At 41.1% G+C, this 21,222-nt stretch overlaps 1 protein-coding gene across 4 annotated transcripts in view; it reads right to left on the reverse strand.

The window, feature by feature from the left end:
* The window catches only part of RANBP9 (RAN binding protein 9), a 39,381-nt gene extending 18,540 nt beyond the window's left edge, over positions 1-20,841 (reverse strand). For 3 of the 4 annotated variants that reach the window (XM_084509298.1, XM_084509301.1, XM_084509299.1), the window contains exons 1-3: positions 20,073-20,736; positions 11,851-11,962; positions 309-361 (exon numbers count right to left, since the gene is read on the reverse strand). In XM_084509298.1, the coding sequence (XP_084365424.1) occupies positions 309-361; positions 11,851-11,962; positions 20,073-20,595 (688 nt within the window). In that variant the 5' untranslated portion in view covers positions 20,596-20,736. Of the gene's footprint in view, positions 1-308; positions 362-11,850; positions 11,963-20,072 lie in introns of all 4 variants that reach the window. The other variant, XM_084509300.1, reaches the window with a different exon arrangement.
* Between the last annotated feature and the right edge of the window lie 381 nt (positions 20,842-21,222).

Raw genomic sequence — 21,222 nt, forward strand, 5'->3', positions numbered from 1 at the left:
AGCTTCATTTTTATTGAAACATGATTAAATTTTTAAAATGTATTTGTTTTTTAAACAGTACCTGCAAAACATTATCAATAATGCTAATAGCTGAGGCCAGTGGTACAGGAGCAAATACACAGTAATATGATAAAAAGATAAGCTTTTTACCTGCAAGTTTTACATAATACAGATACATAGATACAACACAGAGATGAACACTATGCTCCCTGGTGCTTACCAGAACCATTTTGTCAAGCTCAAGCATATTTCAAACCAAAATTAACTGTATCAGTAACTTACCAAATGTAATAAGTACTAAAACGTACCTGGTAACCTATTCATGTTCACACCCTGTGCTGAAAGCCCAATTCCCATGTAACTGTAAAAACAAAAGAACAGAAGAAATTTACATTTCTTACACAAATGCAGTCATATATATGGGATGCTGTCAAGAAACATTGTGCTGATTAACCATACACCAATTAAGCAACTAAGAGGTCCTTTAATACTGGCACAACAGCAAAGGAACTGAACAGAAAAGTCATTCCTGGTATATACTGGTTTACTATAGACAGAATTTCTGTCTCTGAAGGGTCAGAAAACTTTTTCTTTCAAACATCCTAGGTTTTCTATAGAGAATACTGATGGTAGCCATAAAGTTTAGAGCATGAATGAAGAAAGTGGCCTAATCACATTTTCATTCAATGTACCTAGTCAGTTCTACAGGTAATCTGGAATGAGTAACAAAACCTGGAATGAGTTTACAAAATACATGGAAAACTGTGCATAATTTCAGTAGTAAAATCCATCTTTGTATGACACTTATGGAAAGTTCAAACAAAAACATTAAAAGTCTGGGTCATGGAGCAGAACACTATCTCAAGAAATTTACCAGTAACGCTATTTAGCTGTTAGAAATCTGTTGGCAAATTGAAGAGGGAAAATATCTTTGTTCTGCTGACCACTAACCTCAAGTCTAAACAAGTTATTGCTGGGTCATTCAAGTCCAAAAAACAGCTTTACAAAGAGCAGCTTTAATAAAGTCAGTGTCCAGTACAATTTTTAACAATTTAATAGCAAATAATTTAAAGTCAAAACGAGTGATTCCCTCCTTCCCCCCTCCAATCACACTATTTCAAGTTGGTGAAATCAGTTTTACTTCTGTTGGTTAATCAAAAGTCACTTCACGACCAAGATGACTGGAAACCAAAAGAACAACACAATGAAAAGCTAGGCTTTTACTAGCACCCCCAAAACAAACTAGAGATCCTACCAACTAAAACAAACATCTAAACATAACCCAAACTTAACATTTCCTAAATTATCAAAATATGCAAATCATTGTGGCACTAGTTCAAATTAACACAGATTTGCCATAAAGTGCTGAATAAGCTGTATAAAAAAAAAAATATTCTACCATGCCACTTTGAAATAGTTTACAACAAGCAGCATAACCTTTGTATTCTCATCTAGTACAACTGCAATTTTCATGCAACTATTCTACTAGTAAACACAATTTAATCTGCTACGTAAAATGTTCCACATGAAATACAACCGAGCAGGAAAACACAAAAGTCCTATGATTAATTGTGTAAAAGGGATTTCTGCTTTTCATATCGATCACTTTCAATGGTAACCTTACCTGATTCTGTGTTTGATATTTACAAAGCCCTCCTCGGATAATATTAACTATGATATCCATCTTTCTCAGCCTCCAACATACCAACAACATGAAATAAAACCTCAGAAACATATACTACTGATACCACGTTTAGAGATACTGAAGAGCTGAAGCAAAGGGCAGCAGACAAAAGGATTAGTCTTTGCTGCACACTAAATTGCATCACTGAGGCACCACTAGTTCAGAGTCAAAGCAATCATAAATGAAAGCAACAAGTGGAAAACCATGTATTTTGTTTTAAAACATAAAGGCAGAATTGTTATTAAGGTAGTAGAGAGTTTGATGCATGAAGGATTCTCATGTAAAGACTGAAAATCCATTACTGTAAAGTCTCCTATAAGTAAATTTAAGCCATTTTTTTCTTTAGATTGCTATTGATCACAGAAGGCCTTTCAAACCAAGTCATCTTAAAAAAAAAAAAAAAAAAAAAAAAAAGCCTTCAACACAATACAAGTTTCATTTCAGTATTCTTACAAAAGCAAGATTAAAGTTATACAAAACCAAAATGCTAGATAGAAAGCGATCACCTAGGTAACACTTTGGTACTTCCTATGTTTTCCTTTAGATGATCACAGAATCATCTAGGTCAGAAAAGACTATCAAGATCATCAAGTCCAACCATCAGCCTGACCTTCCCAGTCCTATTGCTAACTAATGTCCCCAGAAGACACTGTATCACCTGAGCCCCCTCCTAACTCAGTAGCAATTGGAAAGATGGACCTACTGTTTAAGATATCCACCAAATTCTACTAAGGCAAGCAAGGACTTTTTGTCACAGTAAGGTAAAGTAAGGGCTTTTTGCCCACTGGCAGTAACCAGAACAACTGATGACACCATAAGGAGAGAGATGTTTACTGTACATATATTTTTCCTAGGATTCACTTAAGACTACATGGAATACAATACCATGCCTCTGATGAAATGTTAATAGAAACGTGAGTGAAATTAGATTAAAACATTTGAACTAATTGACAGACTTACTGCAGACACCTTTCAAAAGCAGATGGGAATGGCTACCATTCATGGTTTGGAAGTTAGCAAAATTAAATGATGAGCAATTAAGCTAACTTAGCATTTGTTGTAGTTGATGGATATTTAATCACATGTTCAACTAGATACAGTTCACTGTAAATTGAGAGTGGAGGGACAGTATCATGACACATAGGTTTTAGCTGCTATAAAATTCACGAACAGAAGTTACATTTATACCAAACTGCTACATGTAACTGCTGTTTATTTTTTTCCTGGGATACTTAACCTTCGTAATTTTAAACAGACTTCTGTTTGCTTTTTGAACAAGTTTAGCTCGTATTCAGGTGCACCCTCACTGCCTGCAGACTTTGCTTCAGTGAGAAGCGTTACCCAAACCGTCCTACATGCCTCCTTAAGGTTCCTACCCTAGGGTTTCAGGATCAGAAAACCCCTGTCAGAGCTACATGACTACATTTTCCTCCCTTAGTCCATGCTAAAAATACAGGAGAGCGGAGGCAGCCACGGCAGCACCGTGCAGGCCCAGGCTGTGCCCAGTCAGTGCCTCACACACCTCCAGTGGTGCTGCCCCATGAAGGGCTGTGTAGGCCGCGGCATGCTGTAATGGCGGCCCTGGGGAGCTGAGGTGCAAGCACCATGAAGAGGGGTGTTCGCCCCGACATGGAGCTCCTTCCCAAGCCAGGCACAACCCAGAGCGTGGTCTGAAAGAGCAGAGAGGGCAAACAACAATGTGGCTCTGGTGCTGCCTCCCTGCCCTCCTCCTGGCACACCTGAGCATGGTGCCTCCACCTCAGGTCTCTGCCCTCACAGCCCAGCAGCAGCTGCGTCAGGAGGATTACCCAAGTTGACAAACAGACCAAGCTGCCTAGGACCCTTCACAAGCAGCCCCTCTCACCGTGCCTTTCGGCCCATCAGCGGCTGCCCATCATCTCACTGAGGAGCTCAAGTCTTACCTCAGCTGATAAAACCATGAGTGACACATAAAACTAGTCATGGACGGCCTGACATCAGCCCAGGAGAGACGAGGGCTGAAACCTGATTTAAAGCACAGCCAAACTAGTATCAAGGAATAGGAAAGCAAGAGCACATACTCTTGATTTTTCATTTCAAATTTTATTTATTCTTGTTCCAGTCCATTAGATATATTGATTGCTATTTTAATGTCTCAGCACATCCTCTACTTACATTTATCTGCTCTAAGTCATACATACACAAATTTTCAGGAACACTACAAAAACTAAGAGTTTAAAATTAAGATTCAATTGTTTACCACAAAGTAAAAATAAATTAAATGCCAAAAATACAAGCGTTATGATATTTTTTTTCCACTAACACTGAAAAGCTTGGGCTTCCCTGCAGTATGAGAAGCACTAAGCTCACAATAAACTCCTCCTTAAGTATCTTCACATTCAAAGACCTAAATTCACATTTTTGCTGGAACCCAAAGTTTCTGCTTGGATGCCTGAATAGGCTGTGAGAAATAAAAAGCAGCAGAAACAAACAGAAGGAAAAAACAGCAGGAAGAGATGGTATACAACTGGAGACTACTAAAATACATGAAAAAAAGAAAAAACAACAACTCACGTAAAAGATGCACTATTCTGCATTTAGCTCTTCAGGAAGATCTTTTAGTCACTGTATGGCAGGCATATGAAATATCTTTCAATCTCAAAGTTGCTAATAATCAGAATTCAAGTTAATTACATACTATTCCCCCCCACATTCCATAAAGAGGGATCCAGAATCTCAAGAACTCAACCAAATTACAGGTACTTTGGAAAGCTCACTAGTGGCTATAGGTAAGTTTAAGTGTTAAATTACCACTTCTCTAGCTTAAAAAAAAAAAAAAGCAATAAATATTCTACACTTTATTTTTAAGGCAAGCAAAATGATTTAGCATAACTTTAAGTAATGACAAAAATGTAACAGCCTCCCTACTACAGTAATGAACAAGCTATCTGCAGAGTCAAATTCCTTCTGACTTTCACGGGGCCTGCGTGTTCTATTAAAGATAGGTTAACTGGCAGAACTGCTACGTCATGCCTTGAAATCCAAGCTACATTGGTGATGATGAAAATAATCAAGCTTGTATCTCATCTCCTACATGCTATAAAGAAAGGAACCTAACACCATACAGCGGTAAAACCCCCGTATCCATAACACCTGTATGAAAGTGACCTGAAAACATCCCAGTATTTTAAATGCACTGAAATAAGTCAGTTACACAACAACTGCCATTTGTTTTACTATTGAGTTAATATCTTAGAAAAGGGTAGAAGTAGAAAAATCAGCAACATCTGTAAAAATTTTAAGACTACATCATCTTCTAAGGGCCTACACAACAGAGTACTAGTTGCAAGATCTTCCTCCTATAGTTTTGTACACTGTCTTTACAGATAGTGCACTATAAGGTCAGAAATCCAGTACAATAAGGTATCTAAATTTCATCTTTAACAAAGCTAGTCTGCATTAAAGTTTTGTAGGAATATGCTAATCCAAGATTCTTATTGTCTGCACAATCATAATAAGATATGAGCTGTTAAATTTTTCTCTACTTAAATGTTTCAAAATATGCCATAGACAGTTTGAGGCTTTCATTTCAAACTGCAAACAAGTTTAATTTTATGGAATGTTTCCAAGGAAACAGTATTTTGAATATGATAAACCCAGGTTTCAGATGAATCCAGTTCTACATGGAGAGGGGTGAAAAAAATAAGTCTGGCAGTCATCTCTGGTAGTGTTCAAAATCGTTATTCCTGTAACATTTCCCTTGTAATTCCAATAATGTTCCCAGAGATGCTGATTTACTGATCTAACCTTCAGACAACCCTCTCAATTCCTGAGGTTGCACAATTTTTGTCTAGCGACATTTCTGCCTGAGCACAAAAGCCTTTCTGGTGACCATGCTGTGGAAAAAGGATAGCTGCATAGACAATAAGATAACGCAAGTCGGTAAGATTATTATCTATGTGCTTTTTTATGTTATTGAACCTTCTAAGAAAGGAATATCTTAAGACTTTGCAAGGAGCAGCAACCAAGAAATGAAGCATTCTCTCGACTTTCCATATTTCCAGAGAAGATACACTTGCTGTTTCATGATCAGACCTCCTCTGGCAGCTGCAGGATTTCAGATGGAGGCACTAATGAAGGAAAGCTACTTCAGACTTTTTTTTGTATCAGATTCTGCTTTATACACAAGCACTCTGCTAGTAATGCCCAAAGACATAGCAACATATAAATAGAGAGAGAGTGAGTGTGCATGTTTTGGTAACATGTGACTGTTGTGGTAACAAATAACTGCTTTCCGAGGACATAACAAAATTACAAAAATAGATCTTAAGACCACACAAAGTTTTTATGTTACATTACTAGCATACAAAACAAATTCAAACAAAACAGCAATTGAAGACGTTCTGTGTTTTGTTTATTGGTTTATGCGTTTGTTGTGAACAAGAACACGGGCATACTGGATGCTAAACAGAAAAGCCAACCTGCTGTGCCAGCAACATTTTTGCAATAAAGCATGATTTCTGTTTAAAGATTTACACATGTGCTCTACAAGACAACAAAGCACTAGGGCTTCAAATGCACATCACTCAAACACATTCAAATTCAGGCTAAACCATAGGTATGGGTGTCATGGAAACAGAAACTTAATTCTGATGGTTATTTGTTTGCTTTGGATAGTTATTTCTTATTACTTCATTCACCCACAGTCGCTCAGTTCTTCATTCACCTCACCACATACACAATGCTTACTGCAAAACACAGCCAAAACATGACTGATTGTATGGACAGTGTTTAAAAACAGCCTAATAATATAATATAATCCTATAGATTCCTATAGCCTTATCAACAAGGCTAGCAAGAAACACACTGATATAGTTGTACGAGTTGCTGTAGTAACATTTTATTTTAGTACAGAACACTGAGAGGAACTTACATCTGCAACAATGCATGTTCATGAAGACCTGCATTGGTACAGCCACACTACAGACTAAACAACCACACACTCAGAAGTGTAAGCTAGCCTATGCTATCTGCTAAATGACTAAAGCCTTTCTAAACCTAGCTTTTTTTTTTCCCCCTTCCAGACAACTAAACACAATTCTTGTTTTCATTCTTAAAAAAAAGAAAGTGTCTGCTTAGAGGATTTTTCATTTTAAGTGTACTTCTTCCTCAGTGGCTCTAAAAGCATGAAAGACTGCCAAGAAATAAATGACATTTGTTTGTATCATTTGCCCACCGCTAGCAACTAACACTAATTGGGCCAGTACCATGACCAAAAGTAGCAATCCCTCCCTACCTGACAGATGCTCATTTCTGCTCCAAGCCCCTCTCTCTCATGCTGCCATACCTCCTCATTAAGCCAGACAGACAGACATACCGACAACTAATCATGCTGAAAAACAACTCAATCTTGAGGCCGACCTTTGGAGAATGAGCTACCTGATCAGGTTTATCAAGCAGTTAACACAAACAGTTACAAACTGGGACAAGGGAAGAGACCTCAGTGAGTGCCCAGACTGCTGCTTCTCGTGGCTCAATCACCACAAAGCATTCAAACCACAGCTTAGAATAAGAATTGGAAACATTCGAAAACCACTGCCCTGACTGGAAAAGGAGCGATTCATTACAAGAATCAACAAGCCTGGGACTGAAATTCCTGCAGAAATGGATGCAGTAAATCACACAAGCTGTTTACAATGTGAAACATCAGGACAGCATTTTGCTCCTGGAAGCCAGGTGGCCAGTGGACACCCTTGATGCAACCCTTTGTAAAGTGGAACTGGAGTATGCTTATGCCCACAGTGTGCCCGAGGAGCACAAAGCAAAGCCCACAGACTCTTAACTGAGAGAGAAGAGACAACTCTACACTGGTCCAGAAGGATGCCCTGAGAAACTGCCACTAACATCTGTACTTCACATTAGCTATGAGAGCATCATGCAACTATCTTTCAGTTCTGTAAAAGCAGGAAATGTTTACTGGTATCTGAAATAAGACGTGGGGCTGTAAGGCATTAGACCTTTACACAAAGCCAGAGGAGTTATACATGTGAAAGGTTAGCACATCTCAACTCAGTAAAAGGCAGCATGAGAAAACTGAAATCAAGATCTGAGTGAGACCGCAAAGAGTCCCATTTGCATATAGCTACCTAGCTAAGTGAATGGCCACCACGGTTGTCATTTTTGGGAAGCGAGGAGACAGTAAGTTTAGTATTGCAACTGATTTCCAAGTCACAAGAACAGGTCCATAGGACTTAGCACACCCTTGCTCTTACCCATTCCTAGACCACTGATGTAGTTTGGTATAATTAAGCCTCCACCCTAGGAACTTGGATGAAACTAAACCCAGAGTTGTGCACAAAAAGCCACATAACGCCTGTCTTACTCTTTTGAGAACTATATTAAGAAATTACAGAAATAGCCTACATACACAACCTCTGGTTCTCTGATAAAGCAATTTCAAATGAACACTGTTATGAGATTAGGAAGGCCTAATTTAAAGCTACAACTATGTCTAGCTGTATGTTTTTAATTTGACTTACACATTTGTTTTGGTTTTAATATGCTTTTATTAACTGGAGATTTCAATAGTGATCCAGGCATAATTTATTGCAGTTAATACTCTTCTTCCTACCATGCCTTCTAATCAGCACCTTAGCACTATTCCCCATACCTACGCCCATTACTCATTGCTGTTATCATCTCTAATTGCTCACATCCCTGTCCATAATGCTTCGCATGAGGCCAAACAAAGCAAAAGAGTATAAAAGGAGAATGTAAACAAAGAGAGCTCCTTAGACTGCAAAAGGAGGCAAGAAATTAAAGAAGAATATTGAAGAAACGCAGCACAGAAAATATTTACAGAACAACATGACAGCTGGTTAGCACTTTTAACAAGAACTAACAAAAAATGTAAGAATTATTTCACATATCTGTACTGTAGCAGCACAGAAAGGATCTTATGACTCTTCATGCCAAACACTGTGCAAATACCAAGACAGTTTTTGTTTGAAAGATATTTCAACCTTTTATTAAGCATCATTCTCACTTCCCTTTTTCTCATCTGTTACCAGCAGTTGTTACACAGCTCTATGGCTTCTCATTTAGTATCAAAAAACAACTTCACTCTTCATCTGCTCTGCAACACGCACCTCCATATCTATTTCTTATTTCCTACTGAGACTGCCTTCATGGTTTCTTCGGTATGTCCATAATGTCTATGATCTTCATAATGATCTCATTATGAACACGTGCAAAATTAATATATTACACACTTTCAAATTCCTACTTAAGACTGTCATCCCCAAATGCATACAGAATTTAGGGACTTAAGTCATTAGTGTAATGAAAACAATTCTGTTCTTAGACAGTTACAACATGCCACACTTGAAGCTATGTCACGTCTAGGCCCTATAATATAAGCAGCTGTGCTCCTTTGGAGGAGGAGAAATCAGCTTTGTGACTGATGGGGAATTAGGAGATATTCAAAATCATATTCCAAATCAGAGCCATGGTAACAAAAAAAAAATAGATCTCCTAGACTAGGCTTTTTGTAAAAGGGTTTTGATGATTTGAGGCAAGTCATGCTATGCAGAGTACACAAACATAAATGCTGCTAGGCTTGCCCATATAACATAATTCACTCATTAAATACTTTAAGCTAAGCTTATAAAAACAAATATAAGAAGTAAATGCCGCTACCAAAGGGAACCCCAAATAAACAGTATCATATTATCCATTGGCATTTATGAAGGTTGCAAGCTGTACTGAAGCTTGCAGACAGACATTTGAGTTGCCTCTGGTAGTCTAGGATTTATTATTTTAAACAATATCATAAAAGAAGTCTGTTGTGCTTCCACAGTGGGGCTCAGGTCTTGAGAATAGATGCTTTGCAACAGTAAGGGCATTTCAAGTAATTGACCACATTAGTTACAAGCTATTCCCCTACAGGTATGGTCTTTGTGAACTCTGTTCCCATTACCAGATGCCAAGAAGAAAAAAATTTAAGACTGTGCACGGACCCAGGCAGGTGATACACAACAGGGAGTGAGAAAGAACTAATAAACCCTATCAGACAAAGTGAGTTCTGTAGACCTTCTTGTAGGTCCCTGCATTATATTCCCCAGTTTACTCACTTCAGAAGAATTTATGAGTTTGAACGCAGCAGAACAGAGAATCACTAAATCCACATTGCATCTAGTCAAAGACCTCTTCATCCTGAAAGCGAGGTCTATCGAGATGGATGCATCCAGTGAGGCTTCACATGTCAGCTCCTGCTCTTCACCACCTGGGTGAAGCTAGGTTTGGCCTTGGCTCTGGTGCATAGTATTCCCTAGCGCCCATAATATCTTATACAAAGTTAAAAAAAAAATGAGCAGGTCCATTACACAGACGACATTTCAAAAAGTGACACTGAAAAAAAAGGTCACAAGAGTGAAGCAAGGCAGTAATGTGTTGCCATTGAATGAAGAACTTTCCCTCTGATTTCTTAAACACTCTTAGCAGGTAACTTCTCAAGTCCAAGCTACATGCACCTCACAATTAACCATTTCAAGTACAAAATCCTGAAATTCTTTACTTGAAAGTGGCTTCCATTTTTGCAGGATTACCCTGATTGGCTTTCTGCATTAGAAGTGATTAAAAGCAACAAATAGAGGTCTAAGGGTAAGAAGTCAAAAGAGTTCAGTAAAATTACATCCTCTTCCCCATACACACGAGCAGCATTAAAAAAACAAAACAAAACAAAACAAAACACATCATTTCAAAAAAGCTTCTAAACTAAATAGGCACAAATGTATTTTGGGAAGAGACACATGCATCACTAGGAAATCACAATACAAATCTCTACTTCACTGTCAGCAACAGGCCAGAATTTTAGGTGCTTAAGGAATGGAAAAAAAAAAAATGTTGTTCCTAAAACTGACAGCAAAGCATTACCTGAAACACTAATTACTGTTGTCTCAATTTAAAAATACTTAGGTCTTCAAAGCATGATAAAAGCAACTGCAGGTTTAAGATCTTTGCTATGAAGAAATCTCCCAGAGAAAACTGTTGGGACAAAACTGGCAGCAAACCATCACAACCACCTATAAAAGGCAGCGGTAATACCGAGAGGCTAATCTTTCAAAATATCCCTGCACAATACCATAAACAACAGTTTGATTACTGTTTTTGACTTACAGAAGACCTATAGAACAGTGGAAAAATGAAAGTAAAACAGCAGCAAGATAGACAAGGAAAAGATAAGGGTACTAAACTTCATTCAAAAAGCTATGAAATATTTTCTGCCAACATTTATTTTCACAACAGGACCTAAGTTTCCTCAACATGTATGTACAGTACTTAAGACAACGTCATTCAAACCTAACTGGAACCTTGAAGCAGCACCACAGTAAATACTACAGCGTATTATTAGAAAGAAGTATTGCTCATATAGGCCTACACAGGCAACATAATCAGTGCCTCGGGACTAAAACACACTTTCTGCCAGAAGAAGTGATAGGAACTGAAGTGCTCTAGCGAAGACCCTATTTGCAGTTAAAGACTTTCCTGGGTAAGATTATGTCTGCCTCAGAGTTAAACTTGGCCATCACCTATGCTTCAACAAATATGTAATTTGGGTGGATTCTGGGAAGCAGCAGTTGTACTCCCTCACCAACTTGTTCTTTCCATTGTGACAAAATCCCTCAAATGACTGGTGGTATCCATTCAGAACATTCCCCTTCATTTTTACTGCTGTCCACTAACAAGTAGCTTTAAGGTTAATTTTCCTTTTTTAAACGTATACGGCATCTGTGAAAAGACTGCACTGCAGAGATAAGCTTGTCTGCTACACACCCTAAACACTTCCCAAAAATTACCTACAGGTCTGTAAACCCACATAATCAAAAAACACCCTTAAAGGTAAGGGCAGGCTCAAATTATGTCATTCAATCCCCAACTCCTCTGTCAAGAGAAAATAAGATGTTGTTATGATATTTATCGTGTACACTGATTTGTGGATAATTAATACTACAGTCAACTCACTTAGCCAAGTATCAGAGTGCAACTTCTCATGAATAATGAATTAAGCTACATAAAAAGTGTTAAGATATGAAAAAAGCACTGATACCAAAGACATCTGCTGACTGAAAGAAAGATGATGTGAGACAGTATTTCAAGTAATAATTAATAATGCATTCAAAGCTTACCCATCTCTTCCCTTACTGACAATTTTGACTTCGAAATAGTATATGCCACAGGCCGCAGGTATAGGATGTGTAGCTCGAACAGAAGCAGCATCTTTTGGAGTTTTTCCATGACCTGAAAAAGAAATTAAAGTAATGAAAATGTATTTTCAGTAACTGCAGAAGGTAAGTCAAAAAGTCCACACACCAACTACTCAAAAACAAAAGGCTAATGAGAGCAAGCAGTTTACAATATTCTAGCTAGCCCTGTTTTTATGCTAGAATATTTTCTTCCAAAATTAAGCTCCCATTGTAGGCACGTGCACTGCAACTAAGCATGCTATCAGAAATTCTGGATATATTACTCTAAAATGTTCTACTATTATCTAGAAGAAAGGTAAGAAATGATGTTTCACTGTTGTAAGTAATAGATCTGAGAAAAGCCTACCTGGCTTTAAAAGAACCGCATGATTTCTCAAATGCACAGGGTTTACTCACTTTTATAGACGGAACAATGATATAACCAAGTTTATTCCAATGCTTACTGCCACCTAGTCTTCAAGTTATTGAAAACATACTCGAATTCGAAAGTCTTTCAGAATAAACATCAATCACTCCGTGTAATGTATGACTTGTAATTCATTTCCACTTGTTGAATGCTGTTGAGGACAGCATTAACATTATTGCCTGCAACTGAGTTAATGTAGCTCCTACTTTTTTTTTTTTTTTTTTTTTAAATAAATCTCACTAGATTTTGGATCTGATACAACAAAAATGCCCAATCCCTGCTCCTGTCTACTCTCAGGCTGTTCAACTTAAACCCAAGAGCCGCTTGCAAGCCACTAAGAGTGATTTTTTCCAAACGCATCCCCCTCCTCGCAGCCCTTTTTTCCAAACACAACTTGGAAGCAGGCTTTTGGCCAGGTGACTTCTTGTACCAGCGACCTGTTCAAGCAAGCCCAGTCTTCCCTGGGCATATCAAAATCCCTCAACTATTGTGTGGAAGTCACGCACTCGATCACAAGACATTAAAAAACACCTAAGGTAAGGTGGAAAGTATACATGTATCAGACTTTGGCAAGAGATATTTCAATAGTACAGCAGTTTGTCCAGGCACAGGATTGTCATAGCCATACAAAAAATCCATGCAGATCCCCTGCCCAGTCGTGACGTGGATCTGAGATGCTGTTTTGAGTGTGCTGTGTGAATCAGTCAGGCCTCAGCACTGCAGCCCAGACAGGAAGGCCTGCTGCACCTGAAATGCAATCAATCTGCATATGCAAAAAAAATAACACCCATCCTGCCAGTGGTGGTACATCCTGCCAGTGGTGGTAACACTGGAATTATTGCTCAGGCACAGATTAAACATCTCATGTGCAGCTAGTCCAGTCGGAGGGCAAGCAAGAAACTGCAGAAAAATGCTAAATGGCCCAGCCAGACAGAAAGACCAGGCACAGCTGACCTACACCACTGAACCAGCTACAGAGCCCTCTAGTGTAAAATGTTGTTCAACCAGCCAACGCTTCTCTGCTGTAGAGCTAGCGCCCACCATCTCTTAACAAATAACATCCCCAGCCAAGGAAATCTCTCCACTTCACTGTGACTGCATTTGCATGCAAAACTTTGCTAGCACAGCAAACTCTTTAGTCATTGAGATGAGGTTTAACCCACACGGGTTTCCTGATAGAACTAGCTTGCCTCAGTGTGTTACTACCTTAAGGCAACTAGCCAGCTGCCTTCATTTTCTGGGTGTGAATGCATTGCTCACTTCAGTATGTCATTAATAAACATTTTACATAAAGATGTTTCGATCACCTCACAGGTTTTACTGTATTAAGCTTATTATCTATCTTTTGCATGCCATTTTCAGAAGTCTCAGATAATAAATAAAGCAGTAATTTACTCCTCCATATGTATACAAGACAGCATGCAATATTTTATTGTTCACCACTGCTAAGTTTCCTCAGGCTGTGTCAACCAAGGCGATAACCAAGTACATGATCTCAGAGCTTCTGTAAGTTTCCTTGGTTTTCCAGTGCTGCTTGCCCACTATTTAGCCACTATAAAGTAGATTATTGTGCTTAAGTATGCAGGAATCCTTCAGCAAAACACCCACCCAAAACTTTATGGATAGAACACAAAACTTCTGACAGATCCCTTTAATCCAGGTAGGTACCTCTGATTAAATGATATTTTAGTTTAAAAATGGGGGAACAGGAAGAGACTTGCTTTTTAAAATGTCCTTAGATTTTTACTTTAAAATAGACTGAAAAGAAGTTCCCTTGGTTACTCTATGCACTTGACAATCTGTGTGGTTTCACTTCGAGTCAGTCTCCTTATTTGGAGAAGTCTTCCACATAGAAGGCTAAAACATTAGCAACTGGCCAAATATTATTGAAAATGTATACCTATTAAGGAGGAGACCTTTTTGTGCGTGTGAAATCACGAAGTGTTTGGAAACAATACCAGTTTAAGATACCTTCTTCCTGAAACTAGTTTCCTTCTGACACCCCGTCCCCAGTCCAGGCAGGTATGTGCAAGGCCACACCATGAACCAGAGTGATTTAACTGCCCTGGCTTTACAAAACCTACCAGATTTTTGAAGCAGCAGATCAGTTCCCTGATCCCGCTGGCAGCCACACACAGCTGTCACAGTGCAAATAAGAGGTCATCACAGGAGCAGAAGTAACAGGATACCTTGCCAGTATTGCCAAACACTTCATGTGGTGAAGCAACATGCTTGGGGAAGTCAGTGCCCAACACTACTTTCATCCCATTAAACACAAAAGACAACCTAAATTTAGATCTGCTGGCCTTTTAATGTAATCTCATATGAATCCCATTTTACTACCTGAGCACGCTGCTGTTATTTACAGTTACTTCCAGTTATTTATAACAGCACAGTTATCAGCATCCAACAGTTGACTCCTTTCAGATACTCCAAATACCTCTACGCCATCCCAACATGCTGGTTGAGCTCTTCAAGCTGTGTTGGACTACACGAGGAGGAGTCAAGAGAAGCTGGTTATCAGGCAGCTTTAAAACACGACAGAGGCTCTTTACACGTCGGGCTGCTGAGCTGCAGAATTTCTTACCAAAGGATGCCAGTGTCCAAGGAGACAACGAGCAAACACCTACAGACAGAATTAACTGAGAAACCACACTCTGCCCAGGATGTCCTTCACCTTAAAATGGCTGGAAACCGAGAGGGAAACACACCTGACATCATGTCACCGTGTTCTCTGGTCATCCGAATCCCCATTTCTTTGCTTTTGAGTACAAAGGAACTCAGACACCCAACTCTGGACTTCTGAATGGTCCCAACTGCCTGTAGAAGGTTACACGAACACTGCCCTGTGTTACCTAAAGCAGAGTTCTTGTGTAGGCGTAAGCTACAGTTCAAGTATTAAAGAGAATACTTTTAAAGCACGTATTGTTTAACCCCAAATATTTATCATTTTCAGCATTAAAATGAGAATTCTGCAAACAGAAGAACTGGAGGGAGAAGAGAAATCGGGTGAAGAAAGCTTGAGCTTTACACAGTAAACCTTGTCATATATATGTTCAATCACTAGAAATGTTTTCTATTTGGTTTTCATTAAGTGTTCAACAACTGTGAGTCTATCGTAAGTAAAGACTTTTTTTTTTAAAAAAAAAAAACATTTTTAATCATTTGCATTCATTTCAATTTAATCATGCGAAAGGACTAATGATACTACTTTTGGTAAAAAAAAAAAAAAAAACAACAATCAATCTAAATTTAAAATTCCACCTACATGAAAAAAACAACTCCGATAAAACATCTTTGGAGAGGAAATCTCAACTTTTATAAACCTATTTTCTGAACCTAAATCTAAGCGCATGGTGCATATGCACCAAACAGAAGCCTGCAGGACTGTCAACCTCAAAGGTAAACGTGTTTATAGAGTTTAAATCCTTAAATGAAGTTTACATAAGCTTAACTGAAGTAATTTCCAACAGGTGGTTCAATTCCTTCCTCGGACGGATGAAATAAAATAGTCAAGGCCTAATCTTCTGTTGAATTCATCAGAAGTTTTTACTGAGACCAGGAAAAAAAAAAAAAAAAAAAAGACTTGTGCAAATTGCTGACTTCGCTTCAACTCTGCCCCCCCCATTTAACAAAGGAAGACATCTCAGAGCTCCGAGGGTGTCCAAAGCAGACATGGTGTACTGTGTCTTACACTGAGTACTGAATGTGCTTCAAGTGTTTTCTGCCAGCAAAATTGACACAAGCCTTGCCTCACTGAATGACAACACAATTATTGCTATAGAATCCCCTTTTGTTTGTTACAGAAGTTGAGAGGCAGAGCTTGCACTGGGAAATAAAATAGAATTCTTTCAGTTTGGCACCAGAGACAGTTCAAAGGCAACTGAACTGTAAATAAGTGTCTGGCTAAGATTTCCTGGCCTGTGACACATTAGAGCGAGTTCACGCAATGGCTGCTTACTCAAAATTGCATAACTTTTCTCAGCTTTCTTTGGACAATCGTCACAAGACAAGTTAAGTGAAGTTACCAGAGGACCTTCCGTGGTTTTAATCACTAATGAATTATTCTGTTTACATACTTCTGTATACAGTTTCCTTCACGGCTGCAGCCTCGGTTAGGTCTGTCTGTATTTTTATCTCCTTATACTACATTGCATAGATTATTATCTACTGGAAACAGCTTGCCTGCCTACTGGAACATTCACACTACACACACCATTTATGAAGTTGTTGTTTTTCCACAAGATCCATGCAGTAATTCTGAACACTGTCGAGATATTTTTACAGATGTCTTACCTTAATAGCTATGTATTTTGAGTAATAAATGGTTTACACACAGCAGACACTGGTCTGACCCCTGTTTCCTTTAGGACTTACCTCCAGCTCAGTGCTGCTAATATGACAATTACATGAGATTAGACAAATTTTATTTTTAATACTGTTTTTCACTTCTCCCCTACATAGACATACCACAAACAACAGTCACAAGGACAGCGTTAACTTTACCAACTTGGACAGCTAACTGGCAGCAACACAGACAGATCCATCCATCCATCTAAAACCAAAAATACCCCTGGGTATGGTCTTTAATGTATCACAGTATCACTAATGCCAATGCATATGCATTTCATAGCCAGATTTTGACGAAGCTTCCTAATCAAGAGTCAGAATTTGTAAAAGTGTAACAGAATTACTCACTGTGGAAAGAAATTACACTTGTTCTGGTAAACAACATGCCTGTCAGTGCAGCTTCCCTTCAACCACCTCCCCATGGAGGTCTTCCTTTTCAAGTAACACTGCGACTCTGAGAGGTAACAAAAGAATACGAGCACTGATCCTTGGGGTTTGTTCACCCCAACAAAGCTTAAAGAGCTGTTATCCTGAAGTGAGACTGTGCGATAGATTTTAAATCTTCACCCCTTGATCAATACCTGGTTTTGTGGCAGTTTTTTGACTTTTAAGCCCTCTCTAGGAGGCCTGCAAAAAGCTTCAGGTCCAGAAATGCAGTACAAAGCATGACAGCAGCCAATGGGTAGAATGAGACATCTACTGCACCTCACATTTCCATACAAGTTGTCCACTGGTATGCAAAAAAATTAGAGGAATCTTCAAAATCGCACAGAGAAGACCATCATTTCTCTTACAAACCAAGAAAATAAGAAGTGTCACTGCTCACAATACACCAGCACATTAAAATGGTGAAGCTATATGAAAAAGTGACTTTGAAGGTGTTTTCCTGATTGTTCCCTGCCTTGACACACCATTTTTTTTCAGAAGCAAGCATCCCCAACACATCCATGGTGAAGAGAAGCACTGATGTTGCCAGAAGTGTCTCCTGTTGGTCACAGGCAAGAGGAGATTACTCCAGAAAAGCAGTTCTATGGTCAGAAAGCTATAGAGGCAGCAGGGAAAGCTTGAGCATGTGTACAATTACCACAATAGCACACAGAACTGATTTTCATTACTGGCTTCTTTGGACAGACCAGTCCTCTCCCCCTTTCCTGGGTATCTTGGTCCAGAATACAACAGATCTTAATCCGCTCCCAACGTGCAATTCACATTTTGTTTTTACAAAGAGGTCTACCTTTCTGTCACAGCTACATAGACTGCAGCACCAAAAGTGTTGATATTCTACCAGAAGACGCTCTGCTTTCTTTTGAGACCTCTACTTGCAACTGATTTGTAGAGGCGACATTTCACAACACTAACCACATTTCTGCATGCTCTCTTCCCTTGTCCTCCTCACTGAACCTCCTGGTTTTCTCCCTTTTATCATATTCACAGGGCTGCAGGATCCAGGGAGCGGAAAAAAGGAAAAGTTTTAGTGCTCCCCCCAGTTCCCAAGTAGCTCACCGCCCAGCCCAGGTACCAGCTCCAGGTGCCAGGCTGGTGGCTGCCCTAACAGCCACCTTCATGACATTACCAGGATGAAAAGATGGACCTCTTAAGAGGCCATTCACTCCCATTTGCAGTTAGGAGAAAGAAAAACCTATTCACGTTCTATTGGCACCTCTCCTTTTCACAGTCCTCTGGGCTAATTTAAGAACTCTTCAACCTTCATCACTTACTATTACTTAAGAGCCAGAGTAAAGGTATTTTATTAATATAACCTACCAGCTGTGCTTTATGCCTTCTGCTAGAGTACCCACAGTACTTCCTATGTTACCCCTACTTCAGAAACATGTGGAGCCTCTTGTAAATTCTTTGAAGGAACAAATTTCTGTTTTAATAGTAAGCAAGAGGTAAGGAAAAACAGAGATAGCACACACAAAGCCTGAAAATATATTTCTACAATGCCACTGGCAGACGAGAGTCTCTAAGTTCTAGTTGATGAACAAAAAGAGTAGATCAAATGAAAAATAATAATTGGAAAAAAAAAAACAAAAAACCAAAAAAAACAGCAAAACAACAAAAGAACTTGATGGCCATAAGGGTATAACCATCCTACTGAAAAAAAAAAAAAAAGCTGCAGCCACTAAGCAGCAGAAAATACAAAATGCTTCTAAAAATACAAGATCTTAAAAAACTGAACAAAAGCCAGGAAACTCAAAGTTGATGATTAAATAACATGTCCTTAAATCGCCCAGTGCCTCCCAGAAACTTGCTCTCTGGCTAGTCATCTGCCCCCTTTATTAGCTTTCTATGGCGCCTTAAACTTTGCATTTTAACAGAGTGCTCTGTATGTAATAATAAAGCCTCTCTATTAAAAAAAGAAAAAAGTCTGAGGGTACATTTAATCCTTTCACGGGAGCCAAATCCTGCCATGTGTTTGTGTTGCCGTTTCCCCTCCTCCGATTAAACAGTAACATGTTTATCGAGATTTCACTTGAATTTCACCACTGTAGACTCCGAGAAAGGGTAATCGCAAGGTTGTTTCTCTCCCCTCCCATTCCGCTCATTTGCCTACGGGCCGACAAAAGACCCAGTTCTTCGCAGCCAACTCAGAAGTGGTTTTGAGTCCCCAGCACTCCTCCTCCAGGCGCGGGGCCTAGCACACCAGATGTGGCGGTGTTTTTTCAGGTCAGCGCGGCCGCCGCCGTTTCCAGGTTTTATGGCATTTCATAACAACCAACACTTACGTTTCTCCTCCTGTTGCCTCTCGCGGATTTTTGCGAGCGCGTAGCGCTGATTTTTATCTCTCCTCCCGGGCGCAGCAACTCCAACCGTGGGCACAAAGTTACAAAGCCACCTTTAGGGACAGGAGCCCTATTGTCAGCCCTTCCTCCGAGCCACCCCGCAAGCCTGCGACGGGTGACTTTTAATTCCATTTTTCACAGTTTAAAAATAAACCTTGTTTTGTTGTGTTGTGTTTTTTTGTGTGTGTGTGTTGTTTTTTTTTTCCTCTCTCTGCTTGCTTTTCCCCTCCCGTCATTTCCGCGTTGCATGGCTTAACGCTGGCTGCTCTAACTCCGCTTAACCCTTGGTTTTCTCGAGGGAAGGAAAGAAAAGAGGAAAATAAAGAGGAAAAAATAAGAGGCAAATAAAGAGGAAAATCAAGAGGCAAATAAAGAGGCAAATAAAGAGGAAAACACACTTATTTTTCCTGCACGTCACCCCGAGCCTTTCTTCTCCTGCCTCGCCCCCCAAACCCCAATGCGATACCTGGGCCGGGGTGGGGGGGGCTTTACATAACAACCGGGGGGCAGGGGGTGGAAAATGGGGCAAAAGAGGGAAAAAGGGGGTTGGGGGGGGGTGGAGGAGGAGGCAGGGGGCGCCTCGCCGGGCGGCCGGCCCTCACCTTTGTAGTGCACCCGCAGGTTGTTCTGCGAGAGGCCGATGTAGCTGAATTTGTCCTTCGGGCTCCAGGAGCGGGGCAGCGGCGTCTCCTGCTCGTCCACGGCCGGGTAGAGCCTCCTGAGCCGCCGCTTCAGCTCCTTCTCCTGCTCGTTCAGGGCCGGGTCGCCGTGAGGGAACGGCGCGGGGACGCCGCCCGCTGCCGGCAGGCCCACGGCAGCCCCACCACCGCCGCCCCCGGGCGCTGAGGAGCCGCCACCACCACCACCACTGCCGGTGCTGCTGCTGCTGGTGCCGGTGCCGGTGCTGCCGGTGCCGGTGCTGCTGCTCCCTGCGGGCGGTGGTGGCGGAGCGGCGGTGGCCGGCGGCGGGTGGAGCAGCAGCGCGGCGGCGGGGCCGGGGCTGGCGGCGGCCGGGAGCCCCGGCGGGGGAGCGGCGGCGGCGGCCGCCCCGGGGAGCGGCGGCTGGGCTTGGGCTTGGGGCGGTTGCTGGGGTTGGGGTTGGGGTTGGGGCTGCTGCCCGGACATCGCGGCTCCCGCAGGGGGCTCGGGGGGCTCTGGGGGCTCGGGGGGGGGCGGTGAAGGCCGGGCCGAGCCGAGCCGGGCCGGGCCGGGCGGAAGCGAGGCGGGCGGAGGGCGCGCAGCGGGGCTGGCTCCTGCCTCGCTCCGCCTCGGCGCCGTGCGCGGCCCCGCGGCTCCTCCTTCTCCTCCTCCTCCTCCTCTTCCTCCTCCTCCTCTGCCTCCTCCCCGAGGCGTGAGGGCGGTGGAGGGGAGGGGGCTGGGCTCCATTTGCCAGCCACGGTCACCAAAATGTCCCGGCAGCTCGCCCAGCACCCACAGCCGGACAAAAGCCAGCTGCCAATATGTACTCCCCCCCCCCCACACACACACAGTTTGGCTGGCAAAAAGTCTCTGGAGATGTGTTTCTTACGTTCGTAAGTGCAGCTGTAAATGGACATCTAGCCATTTTTGACTCCAAAGTGTTTTTTTTTTTTTTGCCATAGGTACTTCCTGAGGCAGGTGTCGCGGCGCACCTGGTGTTGGTGAAAAAATGTTTCACATCGCCCATTTTGAGACTGCCACCATCGAGTGACTGTGCCTTGTACAATCACAGAATCACTAAGGTTGGAAAAGACCTTCAAGATCATCTGGTCC

This window comes from Aythya ferina (genome assembly GCF_964211825.1).
Source record: "Aythya ferina genome assembly, chromosome: 2".
NCBI classification, from domain to species: Eukaryota; Metazoa; Chordata; class Aves; order Anseriformes; family Anatidae; genus Aythya; species Aythya ferina.